Source organism: Mastigoproctus giganteus, chromosome 2 (genome assembly GCF_048544385.1).
Source record: "Mastigoproctus giganteus isolate SK-2022 chromosome 2, ASM4854438v1, whole genome shotgun sequence".
Lineage (NCBI taxonomy): Eukaryota > Metazoa > Arthropoda > Arachnida > Uropygi > Thelyphonidae > Mastigoproctus > Mastigoproctus giganteus.
In genome coordinates this window covers 231108488-231123606 of record NC_143576.1, presented here as the reverse complement: position 1 = coordinate 231123606, position 15119 = coordinate 231108488, and the positions used below count along the sequence as shown (strand labels likewise).

General features: G+C 36.4%; 1 protein-coding gene across 1 annotated transcript in view; it reads left to right on the top strand.

Annotated features, from left to right (window-relative positions):
* The window catches only part of LOC150090236 (uncharacterized), a 149574-nt gene that overhangs the window by 108397 nt on the left and 26058 nt on the right, over positions 1-15119 (top strand). Inside the window, exons 4-7 of the mRNA XM_090390222.1 lie at positions 6920-7108; positions 8761-9279; positions 10555-10740; positions 13932-14012. Coding sequence (XP_090246348.1) covers positions 6920-7108; positions 8761-9279; positions 10555-10740; positions 13932-14012 — 975 coding nt within the window. The remainder of the gene's footprint in view (positions 1-6919; positions 7109-8760; positions 9280-10554; positions 10741-13931; positions 14013-15119) is intronic.

Below are 15119 nucleotides of genomic sequence, written 5' to 3'. Positions count from 1 at the left end.
ATGGATTCCACGCTCAACAAAGTGATGATTAAACGGACGATTTCCTTCTACGCATGCATGAAGCCATGAGTTTCTCGTTGATTTTTTTTTTTTTTTTTGTGTAGCTGCAAAGGAACGGGAGGTTTTTGGCCACTTGTTAAATGCGCTCTAATAAGAAAAGAGTGAAACTTTTTTTTAGATCGCTGTAAAAAAAAAATCTGTTGTTTTCTCTGAAAAATAAAAATACCATCTTAAAACACGATAGGAAAAATGCACAGACCAGTGAATTAACTGAAATATTAGGGAATTTATTGTAAATCAGTTATGAATCACAAAAGAATTAGGAAATTTTAGATTAATCCAAGGATTTTCACATTTTGATGAATCTTTTGAATTTCGTCAAAGTCGTTTGATGAATATTCATATAAAAGTCCTAAGTTGTGAAAAATTCTCTGCACTTTATTAGTTTAACCTTTACTGGAATTCACTTTCTCGGTTTGGACACAACATATGTATATAAAATACAAAATATTCAAACTAAAATTATTTAATTATGTTAATGGCTCCAAAGCGTATAAATGTATTATGGCTGTAGAAGTGTGTTCTCAGGCGGATTTAAATGTTGTGCGGCTGAAAAAACCCGAATAACTAAAGGGGACCTAGTCTTCTGCCTAAGACCTGAGAAGCGGACTTTCGAAATTTCACCAATTGTCGAGATAAATGAAAGCAAGACTGCTCCAAACGAGTTTCAAGTGGCGCCACGGCAGACATTCAAATTAAAATGATAAAATTCCTGTTAAAATTGAATGATGGTCAACAATTATGTGAATTCCCACTCTTTTAAGTAACTAAGTGTCATTTTCTCTGATGTTGGAGGGAGTGTATCGCATTCCTCCAGATGAAATAACGTTTAGAATCTGTTGGTAGGCTAAAATGGGACTCATCAGAGAACATAACTGTACCACATTTGTCAGGACTCCAAGTCACATGTTCATGGCACCAGTTTCGACGAGCTCTGCGGTGGTTTAATGGAATACAAACTATTCCTTGCATAGAGTCCACTTAATTGAGCCATTTTAACACAGTCCGGTTGAAAATGTTTTCACCTGTGGCCGCAGCAACTCAAGAGGCAGTTGATGACAGGACATCGTAGATTCCGTCTTACTGTTAGAGTCCGATAGCGGTCTGTAAGAGTGTCTATAAAATTCTGTGGCAACAAAGCTGGCCAACGTATTCCTTGGGCGACCTTGGCCAGCCTCATCTTGTAATGTTTCCTGTCTCCTGAAACTGCTTCCATAATGTCTAGATGATACTGCGTGAAACATTTAACCAACGTGCCACGTTCTCCTGCATCCGTCTGCCTGGCTTCAAGTCGTCCAACGGCCCGCCATCTCAAAGAATCATCTAAATGACGATGACTTGCTATCCTGAGTACTGGAGATGTGGCTATCCCACTGATCAAGCAAAAAGTAAGGTGGTAGGTCGATTTCTATGGATACTCTGAATTATAATGCCAGGATACCAATCACATCAAATTTCGCCTTCGGTGATACTGTTCACAATAACATATTCATGAAAAACATTTTGTTTTGTTAATTTTTTTGAGCACTTAATTAATAAGTTATCAATTTTTTTTATATTTAAGATTATTATTTTCTTGTTGTATTTTTGTTAAATATTAATTTTTGTTTTATTTCTTTGTGAACAATTCTTAGAAGAAGAACAATGTGGGTTCAGAAAAGGGAGAAGGACAATCGATGCCATTTTCTCATTACAAATTTTGGAGAAAAGAAGAGAATTCAATCTACCAACATTTCTAGTATTTATTGATTATGAAAAAGCATATGATGATGTAAACCGGGAAAAAACTTTGGCAGATTCAAAGTGAAGAAAATATCCCAACCCAACTCCGGAAAGCGATGCTGCCTATATAAAAACTCAAAAGTCTGCATAAAATATTTTAATGGTCAACTCCTAGACCCAATTAACACCAATAAAGGAGTCAAACAAGGTTGTGGGCTATCACCAAATTTATTTAATATCTACATCAATAAAATTCTTAAAGAATGGGAACAAACAATTAACAACGTAATACAGTTGAACAACAGGAATAAAATCCAAACTATATTATATGCTGATGATCAAGTTATAATTGCAAAATCCGAAGATGAACTACAGATAGCTGCAAATGAACTGAATAAAATATGTAAAAAGTACGAGATGAAAATCTTCACCACAAAAACAAAATCAATGGGATTATGTGGAAAAAACATACTGTCAAAACTGTTATTGATGACAAAATGATAGAACAAACATCTGACTTCACCTATTCGGGAAATTTAACATCAAATGAAGGGAAAGACATCCACATTAAACTACAAAAATATAATAAAATGAATGGAACGATTAAACGCCACTTCGGCAAACAAATGACAACTGAAACAAAATTACGACTGCACAACATCACTTCAAAATCAGCCCTCTTCTACAGCTGTGAGACTTGAGGTCTTAAATAAGAAAGATGCACACAAGCTAGAAGCAGCACAAATGAGATTTTTAAGACCATTATTAGGCTTAACAAGACTAGACTACCAAGTCTAGACTACTACTACTTGAACAACAGGAATAAAATCCAAACTATATTATATGCTGATGATCAAGTTATAATTGCAAAATCCGAAGATGAACTACAGATAGCTGCAAATGAACTGAATAAAATATGTAAAAAGTACGAGATGAAAATCTTCACCACAAAAACAAAATCAATGGGATTATGTGGAAAAAACATACTGTCAAAACTGTTATTGATGACAAAATGATAGAACAAACATCTGACTTCACCTATTCGGGAAATTTAACATCAAATGAAGGGAAAGACATCCACATTAAACTACAAAAATATAATAAAATGAATGGAACGATTAAACGCCACTTCGGCAAACAAATGACAACTGAAACAAAATTACGACTGCACAACATCACTTCAAAATCAGCCCTCTTCTACAGCTGTGAGACTTGAGGTCTTAAATAAGAAAGATGCACACAAGCTAGAAGCAGCACAAATGAGATTTTTAAGACCATTATTAGGCTTAACAAGACTAGACTACCAAGAAATTTAGATATCCGCAAGAAATTAAAAGTAGATAACATAGTAAATGACATAAAACGGTATCAGAAAAAATGGATTAGCCACCTGGAAAGAATGAACCCAGACCGGATCCCAAAATTAGCCTTTAACTACAAACCTACAGGCAAGAGAGATGTGGGTCGACCAAGACAACGATGACGAGATCAAGACCACCTCCAAGAACTACAACGGAACAGGTCTTAAAAGACCTAAGCCGGACCAAGTTCATGATGATGATGATGAATTCTTTGTAATATATTTTTATACTGGAACTAGAACTGAAAAGTTCCAGTTCACACGCTGAAACTGGAAAGTTCACACGTTGGAACTGGAAGTTTCTGTAATGGGTGTTTTTTAATAAAAAAAAAGTTTAAATAAAAACAAAATTCAACAGTATCGCGACATAAATACAAATATCGACATAAATGCACTTCGTATAAAAACTATTTGAAAAATTTCTATTATTTTGGAATATCATTTTTTATTTTTCGCTTCCACTTAGAAACAAGATTTAAATAGGTACCATTAAGATTTATTGTTTTATTATAATAATAATTTCGCTGATTTTACATACATTATGTATAATCAATATGCTGATTATACTTTCATCCTTCAGTTTTATTTTATTAATTTGTTAAAATATGTTACAGTATAAATGGATGACAAATGGTCTTTAAAAGGAAATGCAATAAAATATATGGCTGTTCCTTATACAAAAATGAAGTAGAGCCCACTCTGGTTGCTTTAAAAATACCGACGAATACATAGCCTCGACTATAACCATGACAAGAGGAACTTTAATAGCTCAACTGCCTTTCAGCAAGATAAAACCTACAGTACAATGGCCAGTCGTGATGTCTTTTAAACTGCAGACTTAGAGAGCTTTAAGAGATCCCTGGAAGAACTGACAAGATCAGGAATGCTTCCCATTTCTGGGAATGCGACTACAACACATTAACTTGTGCAGAGGTAATATTCATTCTCTAGATCACTTCGATCCAATAAGGTTTTTCAAAGCCATAATGCCGATTCAAATCTTTGTAGATTTAACGTGGACTAGCATTTCCCTTCAAAAGACCAATGAATGTTCCTGAGTTTCATCTGAAGCCAACTCTACCTCCCATACGTCCGGAGATAATTATCCCTTTTCAAGTATCTGAAATTTAACTACTCTTGAATGCTTACCAATCATTAGAAGATCAGAAATAAATATCTAGTAATTTACAGGTGCTTATGTCATGATAAAAGAAATACTGTAGTCCCATTCCAGGCGGTTCTGGTTTAATTCGATTGTCTCTCCGACGCCTTTCTAAGAAGGATGTTATGCATCCAAAAGAACAGTTTCCATTTCATCTTCAGATGATGAAACTATTCAGAAACACAGAGGAAATTGCGATCTCTTTTAAAACTTGTTCGGGCAGCAAATTCATCCGTAGCGCATGCCACTTCGGAAGATCAATACAAATTGCAATGTATGAAGGATTAAATGGCACAATAAGAATTTGGTTAGTTCAGAGTTGTTTAATCCTGCAGCTAATCACTTAATAAATCCCATGTTCTTGTATGCTTCAGATATAATGCGTTCCATTTTCGATCATGAGTACCTTCCTGGATTCAGAGTGTCTGATAAAGTACCACTGAAGTACGTTCTTAGTATTGCTTCAGTTAGAAACGCTTATTTTTATTTATCATTGTGGTCAGAATAATCAAAATGTATCTATTCCTCACTATTTATATATACTGTATATATATATATTTGTGCCTCTAGCCGAGTGGTCATGAGCGGGAATGGAGTAGTATACGCTCTTTGAGTTGGACCGGGGTTCAATCCCCTGACTACTAAAATACGGTCGATTTGCCAACCCGCACTGGACCAACGTTGCAGATTATGGTCCATTCCCTCAACATGAATCGTTGAGAAGGCTTCCATCCTGCAGTGGGTTGATAATGGCTGCAGTTTTATTTGTATATAACCAGTCTTACGTTATTGCTACCAGTTAATTTTGAATAGTTAAATTCTTGCAGAATTTCCTTAAGTAGCAGTCTGGATTTTCTAGTTCAGTATATAATTTCTGTAAAATTCTCAAGTTTACATAGGCTATGCGTATACAATAACGATTTTCAACCTTTTTTTTTTTCCTTCTTAAAGATAGCTGTGAAAAAACAAAATTTGGAGGACCAGTTCATATACGAAGTGAGATGAAACGAAAGATGGGAGATCAGTAATAGGCTATTTTGTCTTGGTAAATAAAATAGACATGGATCGATGGTACTGTTTTCACTGAAGTGTTTTAAGATGGAGTAACACGAGTTCTTCTGCATATATTCACTTACAGATTAATATTTTCCTAGAAGAATCGAATTTGGTTCTTGAAGCGGATAGAGAGAAATTTCGGTCTTTTTGTTTTGTCTTCCTAGGAAGGGAACAAGAAAAAGAAAAAAAAAAAGAGCAATAAAGGACACCGTAAGGAACAGTTAAGAAGAAAAAAGACTGCTTCTCTTCCTCGTAATAATGACATAGGATTTCTTCTAGCTTTTGTCAGGTCTGACATCGATAGGAAGCCTGTTATGAAGCTAAAGTAAAACCAGTTATTTCCACACGCGATCCTCTACTCATTATTCATTCAGTTCATTTTCACCCATCAAAAACTTGCCTTTAATGATTGATCAGGCTGTTCTAGAGTTTGCTGCGTACAAGGATTAAATTTATGAGCATAATTATATAGGCAATTACTATGCTGGTAAGTTATTATGGTCCATTAGCTTCAGAACTGCCAGTTGACATTTAAGCTAAAATATAATCATTTCTAACTTTCTAAAATGTGAAATACTATTTCATCTTTATTATTAAAATGGTGTTAAACACCTGCCACGGTGACAAACAAACATAGTTAATTACATCTTTATTCTTTATTTATATATTACAGTTATATGTTATCAATTTATTTCATTTTAATCTGTTATTTTTCCCTTTATTTGGGTATATGTGTATTTAATTCCATTTCATTATTTATTTATTTATATAGACAGGAAGAAACTGAAATTTTGTAAAATACCTACGATTATATATTCGCAGTTAGTTAATCTGAATAATTAAGAATTAATGTAAGTACCAGGAGATGCCTAATGAATCTTCTCTCTTCTCTTCTTCCACCAAAGGCAGTAATAACAGATTTTAGAAATTATTGAAAATGTTCCTATTTTGTACCGACTAACGAAAAGACTTTGTCTGGTTTCAGGGATACTTCGATAGCTGTGATTGACCCATAAATACAGTTCTGCAAGGAGAAGATATTCAGTGCTTAGGACTTCGAATGCTTGCTCAGTAGAGACGGGCACACACAGATGTAATATCAAAACCATCGGGTCGTTTAATGATGGTTTAAATTTTCCTTGTGTGTTCACTTGAATAACTTTGACCAGCCATCCATTTGACAAGTCATTTGGCTTACTATGCCATGCGGTATCTACAGTTTCAACCATGTACCATTGAGTTCCGTGTAACATGGTTGAAAGTAAATAATGTTTTCATACATTCTTTGCTAAATTATGTACCATAACCTGCAAACAATAATGTTCATAATTAAAAGTTTCGAAACTAAAACAGACGCAGTATTTCATTCAGCAAGTCCGACACATATTTTACAATGGTTCGTTGTTTTAATGGGATGTAATACTCTTTGTTGCGTTGGTGTTTCTGTAGCATTTACTTTGATAAATAATAAGACTAGATCTAGATAATTAGTCTTAACTTTAATTACAAGACGATTTAGTGGCTCTTTTGTAGTGAGCGCTCCTGTTATTCTTCCACAGGATGTGTCTTCAAGAACACCAGGTACAATCACGGAGATTCCGTTGAGACACCGGAACCATGCTTGAACTGCACGTGCAGCAGGGGTGTCCTCGTTTGCTTCCTGCGTGTATGCCCAACCGCCGTGGCACTCTCTAAGGGCTGTTTTGCGGCACGTGAACCCGGAGCTTGTTGTCCGTCGGTTATTTGCAGTATGTATATTCACTGTCTTAGAAATTAATTCGCTTCTTCAGAGTTTCATTGCAAATTATGTAACTGAAAAATCAAAACTAGTTAGACTCTTTTTTTTTTATCCCAGAATTCATTGAACTAGCTGATAGATTCTCTCTAAGCCAATAATGTCTAATCATAATTCCCCCCTCATTTCCCAAGGGGAAATGAAGGGGAAATTATGAAAAGGATAATAATGGTGAACGATTTTTTTTAAAAATAAGTGTTGAAATATTTAAAAAATGCCGAAAGATAAAAAATAATGCTGAAAGGTCAAAATAATTAAAGTTGAAAGATTAAAAAAAATTGTTATAATGGTCAGCCCCCTAGAGTTATGTCAAGTTATTTTTTTTAAATAATTAGATTAATACATATAATTAATAACAAGATACTGATGCAATATTCGAAGCCTCTTCCAAGTCGATTTCATGAACGTGGGAGGAAACATCTCAGTTTTGAGGACAAAAATCCCACACCTCTTCTGATAAAAAAAGAAAAATTTTATATAGAGAATTTCTCCTCCGCTCTACAAATTTCCAAACCAGTGAAGAAGTACTATCTGCCATCACTTAATGCTTAATGAACTTAGTACAGCAAAAGCCCAGCTGTCCGAAATCCATCCATCCGCACAGTTATAAAACCAGGATGTCTGCGCGCTTAGTACAATGGTTATAATCACCGTCCTCCCATATCGAGTGGAGAAGGTTCGGATTTGAATCCTGTCAATGATGCGAGGAACTCTTATGGGCTTTTTACACTCCGGGGCTGACTTAGTCGGTCTCGGGTATGGACAGTAAGGATTTTTCACCAGGAAACCCTGGTATTTCGTTCAGCTAAACAGGCAGATCGATTAGAGAACCCACCTTGTTTATAGACAAATTACATATGGGCAGTTGGGTTGCTTCTCGGGTGGACCTAATATGAAAGTTTTAAGTTGTTATGCAGCCAGCATATTTTAAAAATCATATATTAAAAAAAGGGCAGTTGCACTACTACCTATCTGTCCATTAGTAAAGATACTGAAGTAACAATTTAATATTATAAAAATGCATTAAATAAACCTCCAATCATGGTAGCTGGCATGCATTTCGATAATTCTAAAGCTGAATCCCAAAATATGTCGAACTTTCGGTTTCAGAACAGAAACACATATTTTATATGATGTTTCTGTTCTGTTTTATATCATAATTTTATAAACTTCCTGCAGATTATTTCATTTCTATATTTTTTACCCCGTTATGTATTTTTAAAGTGTGCGGTACAATGCAAAGCCTATGTGATATCAGTCGAGTTCAACTAGAACCAAAAAAAGTCACCTAAGCGTATAATCTATAAATATTTTCATGGTCCCAATTGAAGACACCAATTCCCCGATAGTGAAGAGGGAAGTATTACAAAAAATCAGATAGATAAATTTTAGAAATAAAGTAACATAATTATACATCCGTGCCCTTTCCATCGGATCCTTTACTCAACCTGCAATTCGTAATTTTTCTTTTTTACAATCCCTCTACGATATCTTTTATTTGGCTTGTTACCATTATGAGATAATAATGATTAAGTGCAATTATTATTGCTGTTTAAAGCAAGCTGTGATTATTTTGTTACAAATAAATTTGCATTGTCTTTCCAGGTTCCAGCGGAGCAATTTCTTCTTCTCCTTCACTGCAGAATATTGACGATGACCCTTTTAACCTCATACATGACAAAGGTAACCTCGATCGCTTCAACAGACGCCGAGATGACGGAAGCTCCCTGTCTCCTGCTTTCGTACCAGCAACTCATAACTTCAGCACAACGGAAGGCGTTGAGTCACGGCCAACCTACAGTCCAAGCAGGGGTAGTTCTTCATCCACTTCGTCTTCCTCCCTTCCGCTCACGACAGTTAGTGCTGATCTCACTCCCCGTGAACACCAGACCACATCATTTCTCACCACAGCCCCTTCCCTAGATGAAACTGAATTAACATATGACAGTTACAGAACTGAAACCACCCACTTCAAATATTTCACTACCAGCGAAACAGAGGGGGATGTTGCTACATCCCCTTCTGTTGTTGGAAGGGAGAGCTTGATCTATGTGACATCATCTCCAGGACCCTCACTCGATGAAGTGGATTATGACATAAACTTTCTAAATGATATTCCCGGAGGTTAGGTTTTTGTTCGTTTTTATTATTAAATAGTTAATGAAATAATAAAGAGTTACGTTTATTTTGATGCATTAATCACGAAAGATAAAATGCTTTTTGAATGTCAATTAATCAACAAGCTTTAAACCACTTTTTAAGACCACTCTTTGAGAAAATTGAACCTGAGGTCCAATTCCCATTCATCACTTTTTAAATGCTATCAATTAGGTTACTTTTTTCCTTGCTTTTTTTCGATGTACGCGTTCTTTCAGCGTGAAAATTTATCACTGAGAGTGACGCAATAAAGAATAATAAAAAGAGTATTTTTTTAAAGTATTACCTTTCAAACATATTTCCAAGAGTGGATTAACTATTTAATTACTTTTTTATGCCTTTCGGGATTTTAAATAAATTAGACATGGCGACTTTCAATTTATCGCTCAGTGAGAAAGAGAAGGCGAGAGAGAGTTGCTGCACTTATATAGTAAGACTGGCATTTGGTGGAAACATACTCGTTTTTCCAGATACCCAGGGCGTCCTTGTTATGCTCAGTGTACAATAGAAGCCAAACACTGTAAGGCTTAACTCCTGCTGTGCAGACCACTTCCGGACTAAAAATGATGTAGCACTGTCCACTGTCACAATCCCTGACTTCCTTGAATTATGCATTGCTTTTCTTTCTTTAATCTATCACTGTCTTGTTAGCTTGGCGCCTTGATAAATGGGAATACAACTGAGTCTGAAAGAGTGTCGAGGAAGGGAGAGTCAGTCATCTGCAATATGCGTTTTATTATTATGGTTTTCTGTCTGTAATTCCGACCACTTTCCAATAAATCATCTTATATCCCTGGGTGTTGTAATTAGATATAATTAATCCTGAACAACATGTCCAGTTTCTCTTTTAGATACTGGCTCTCTTTGAAACTGCTAACAAAGACACGTTTCATTATATTAAATTAATATTTAAGCACGCTTCAGACCACGTATATATGTAAATTTGTGTATTTTATTAGTCCAAATGTAGTTGAAAGTGAAATACAAGTATGATCAATGTCACATGCGACCAGCTTTGTTTCCGAACCCAATATTGAGTTATGCTTTATAAATCTAATTGTTGATCAGAAGAGGATACAATTTATTATATCCTCTTCTGATCAACAAGTTATGTTTTGAAATCTTCTGATCAATATGTTTTGTTTTCGTGCTGTTAATTTTATGTGGTTTCATTTACTAAAAGCGTACAGAAGTGTGTGAATTATATACAATGGTCTTAAATTTGCTCGTTTTTGTTCTCAGGATGTCTTATCAATGGATCTCTCTATGCAGAAGGATCTGCTATGTTCTCCTCCTCTTTCTGTGAATACTGTTACTGCATACGAGGGAAGAAAACATGCCTGAGCCCCAAGTGCCATCTGGCGATCGACGGATGTACTCCCAAATACTTTACTGAGTATTTCTGTTGTCCAACAAGTTACGAGTGTTGTAAGTTGAGCATATGTTGAAATGTTTATAAAATATATTCTTAATTCAAAATGCAAATCACATGTTGTCATTAAGTTAATACTGTCACTGGATAATGTATTGCTATCACTTGAGATTACACCCATTATCTTAAATATTTTTTTTTTATTCAGGGATGATTTTACATCAAGGCAACTTAGACTATAAGGCGTTGGGGTATTTTGTTCGTAAGGTATTTTAATCTAGGGTCCATTTGTCTCTTTCCTGGATAAAAAACTCTAATTTCAAGGAGTGACACTTATGCGATCAATGCTTGAGGCGACTAACTCGGCCACGATGTGAAAAAGGCCATAAATCCTTAGTCTTCACAGGAATCGAGGCTTGACACTGTTTTGAAGAACAGAGATTATAACTAAGTACATAATACCGGTATTATGTACTTCAGTTCAGCGTCATACTCGTATTAACCGAAATAATTCTTTGGGGAGTGCACCAGGGAAATACTATTTCAGAACAGCTGCAAGATGTATATCTCTGATTTTGGTGTTTAGCCCTAGGCAAGCTGGAAGTGATTTTCTTCTGTCACAATTTATGCCCTCAAGTTACTTTATAGTTATATGCCACCTTTGTGAAGCAAAGAACATAGAGGTAGTCTTATATTGTTCGTGCAACAATATATGCACGTCGAAGTAGGGGCTGTGTGTTGTCCATCACCTGTCTTAGATAATTTTAATAAGGCCATGTTGTCTTTTTAACATGTGCCATTCATCGCTGTTTTGCATGAAGATTGAGAAACTTACTGGCAAGAGGCGCGAAAGAAAGAATAAATAAATAAAATGAATAGCACCGAAGGGCATTGAAATTCCCATGTATATCAGGAAGTAGTTAAAAGGAAAGGACACAATGAGAAATATGGGAATTTCCTTATTTTTCATATGAAACATTGTAATTAACGAGTCCATGGAAATTATGCATGAATTTTATTCTCCTTGAGCTGCAAAAGCAGCGCCAAAAACTGAATGTCAGAAAAATTTTAGCGTAGTCTTAGAAGGGAGGACAAATAAAAATTACAACCTTTGTTTCGGCTTCTATTTGTTTCGGTGTTTGACTCTTGACTATTCGTTGTACATAACAAATAAGAACTGACAATTTAAGGGCACATGAAGAAAATCCTAAGGAAGTACATTGGGAGATAATATTCTTTACTGGAACAAAACAAAAATAAAAATGCACATACGTGATTTCTATAGGAAACATCCAGAGGAATCTTGTAAAACATTAAGATGGAAACCCGATCCTCATCAATCTATTGGAAATGACCAAAAATTAATGTTGGATGGTGATTAAATGGTGTTAAAATTGTGATTATTTTATTCTGTAATATAAACACGTGAAGAATGCAGCTACCCAGCCATTTAGCTATTTAATATTAAGTTTTAAAGAGTAATTTTGGAATATATTTAATTCATTAATTTAATCTTGACTTAAAAAAAGTATTCATTTGACAAAACTAATATTCCACTTTTCAGGGTCAGTTTTTCTATTTACAAGAGACTTTTGAAAAGTTCGTAGCATGAGTACGAAGGGTTTATTTGAGGAATCTGATAGCATAGTCAATGCACTTTTGCCACCAATTCTGCAATGCGTTGATTCCAGCTGCGAAGAAAGTTCTCTCTTGGGCCACTAGAAATGCATCCACTGCTGTTGTTGTTGTTATTTGGTTTTTAGGAGCATTAGCAACTAAGGCCATATTGCTCCGGGATATGCGGTGGTCATTCCCTGAATGACCTTTCCGCATCCTCCGTATTTGGTGGTGACGGGCTCGAACCCCGGTCTAATCAAGAAGCATGTGCTACGCACTGCTGCTCCTTCCCACTGGCCATCCACTGCAGCAATGGCGTCACGGTCGATGGGAAAATGGATGCCAACCTATTTCTCAATTTTCAAATTCAGAAATAGGCTGGCATCCATTTTCCCATCGACCGTGACGCCATTGCTGCAGTGGATGCATTTCTGGTGGCCCAAGAGAGAACTTTCTTCGCAGATGGAATCAACGCATTGCAGAATTGGTGGCAAAAGTGCATTTACTATGCTATCAGATTCCTCAAATAAACCCTTCGTACTCATGCTATTTCTCAATTTGAAAAATTGAGAAATAGGCGAAAGTCCGATGGTGCTAGATCTAGGAATATTGGGGATGATCCAAGATTTTAAAGCTGCACTAATGCCATGGCAATGACAGCCTTGTGAGCAGGCGCGTTGTCCTGGTGGAAAAGGCTCCTTTGCTTTTTTTTTTTTTTTTTTTTTTTTTTTGGCCTTTGTCTTTGATGATTTCCTGGAAACGCCTCACGAGGTCTGCTTAATATGCTCCTGTCTGGCCTTTCTGAAGGTTATTCATTAGCAAGAAAAACTGCACCAGCATCACAAAAAACCGATTCCACTGTGCTACCAATTGAAGGAACTAACCGACTTGGCTTTCTTTAGAAGGACTGCGTTTCCACTGTTTGGACTACTCCTTCGTCTCGTGCTGAACGTAATAGATCCACGTCTCATCCGTGGTCACAGACCTTGCAAAGAAATTTTGCTGTATCTGCTTGAAAATGTTCACTTGACTTGACAACTGTTGTGCATTTTTGATCTGCTGTCAATAACTTTGAGGTCCATCTTGCTGACACCTTTTTCATAGCGAGAATCTCTGTAATTATGTGTAAGAACCTCTGTTATTACTTGAGCATCTCATATGAATATGTATCTCATCACATTCAGATGAGATGGCCAAGACGGAAGCAATGTGCCGAACTGTCACTCGCCGATGACTCATTACCAGCTCATGCGCACTATGAACAACTTTTGGGTGATGGACGTTGCATCTCTTCCATAGCATGGAATATCTTCCAGGCTCTCCTTCTTTGATGACTGCACGGTAACTCATATTGTCCACCCTTCCTTATTCATACAACTATGTTGACTTCATGGCCTATGGCTAAAAAATGATTTTACTGAAACTGAATGAAACTTTGTGGGTTACTATTTGAAGTGGTATTAAAGAAGTACATTAAGTACAGAAATTTTTAATACTGTACCACTACCTCTTCATACTCTGGCCACGAACCTTTTAAACGACCCTCGTAAATTGAAATTAATGTAATTTTATTTGGCAATGAATTTTGCGTTGAGATATCACATACGAGTATTTTTTTTCTTTCGAGCAGCAGGCGACAACATCACATCAACGACCACTACAACAGTACCAACAACCAACTGGGATCCTGTCCACCTCCATAACGGTACCAGTGAGTATAATATAATTTATATTATCCGATTTCTTAATGAACAAGAAATATATGCGCTGCTTTTGCTTTGTCTACTTCGGCTAAACTGTTTTGTTTGAAAATGAGTTCTGTGATAGTAGTTTCTAAACAAGATGTGGCAACACTTAATACGCTAAAAGGTTTTTAAATATTCAATCGGTTGTAGATTCACCAGTTCTCATTATTTTTTGTGTAGCGATACGCGCACCCGGCAGTAGGGTAGTGTCAAATCGGAAGCTTCCCCCACCTATCACAGAAAATCTGATATTTGTGAAGTTTTACAAATTCTGGGGCTGTGTCTAGATACGTGTCTGCCCCCTTTCCTCAATGCGCGGTCTGCGCGGACATACCAGCATGCCATGTCTCCCTAGTAGGAACGAAAACCAAAATTCTGACTGCATATACGGACCTTATCACTGGTGACCACTTTATTATTAGTTACATCTGCCCTTTTTCATGAAATGGAGAGCTTATTCAGTAACAGTATCACATGTTTGTACCATGCGATATCAAGCAGATGGACAAATACGTAGCGATGCTGTAAGTATGCAATACCAGTATGACAATGGGAGGGGTGGATGAAAGATTTAATTTACTTTGAACATGGCATGGCAGTCAGCGCCAGACGCGCTGGTATGCTATTTCGAAAACTGCAACCCTGGGGGTTTTTATGTACGATTGTATCTGGGGTGTATACAGATTGGCCCAATGATCAAATAACATGCAGTCAACGGCGATCGGGAGGTCGGAAACAGCTCGTTTGATGCCAGAGGCCAACAGAGTCTGACAAGTCTTGCGCAGGGTAACAAAAAGGCTAAAGTCAATCAAATAGCAAACCCATGTATAACAGTGGTAATCAAAGTACCATTTCAGAATATACAACTTTTCGTGTTTTGTCATAGATGGTGTATCAAAGTCCACGACCGAACCAGGTTCTACTCTAGTCAGCAAAAAAAGAAATTCGGGTTCAGGAAGATCGCCAGCTGTACAATAGAAGATTGGAAAAACATTGCCTGGTATGACAAATCCCAGTTCCTGTGGCTTCACGCTGATGGAAGGAACATAATATGATGAAAACAGCATGAATCC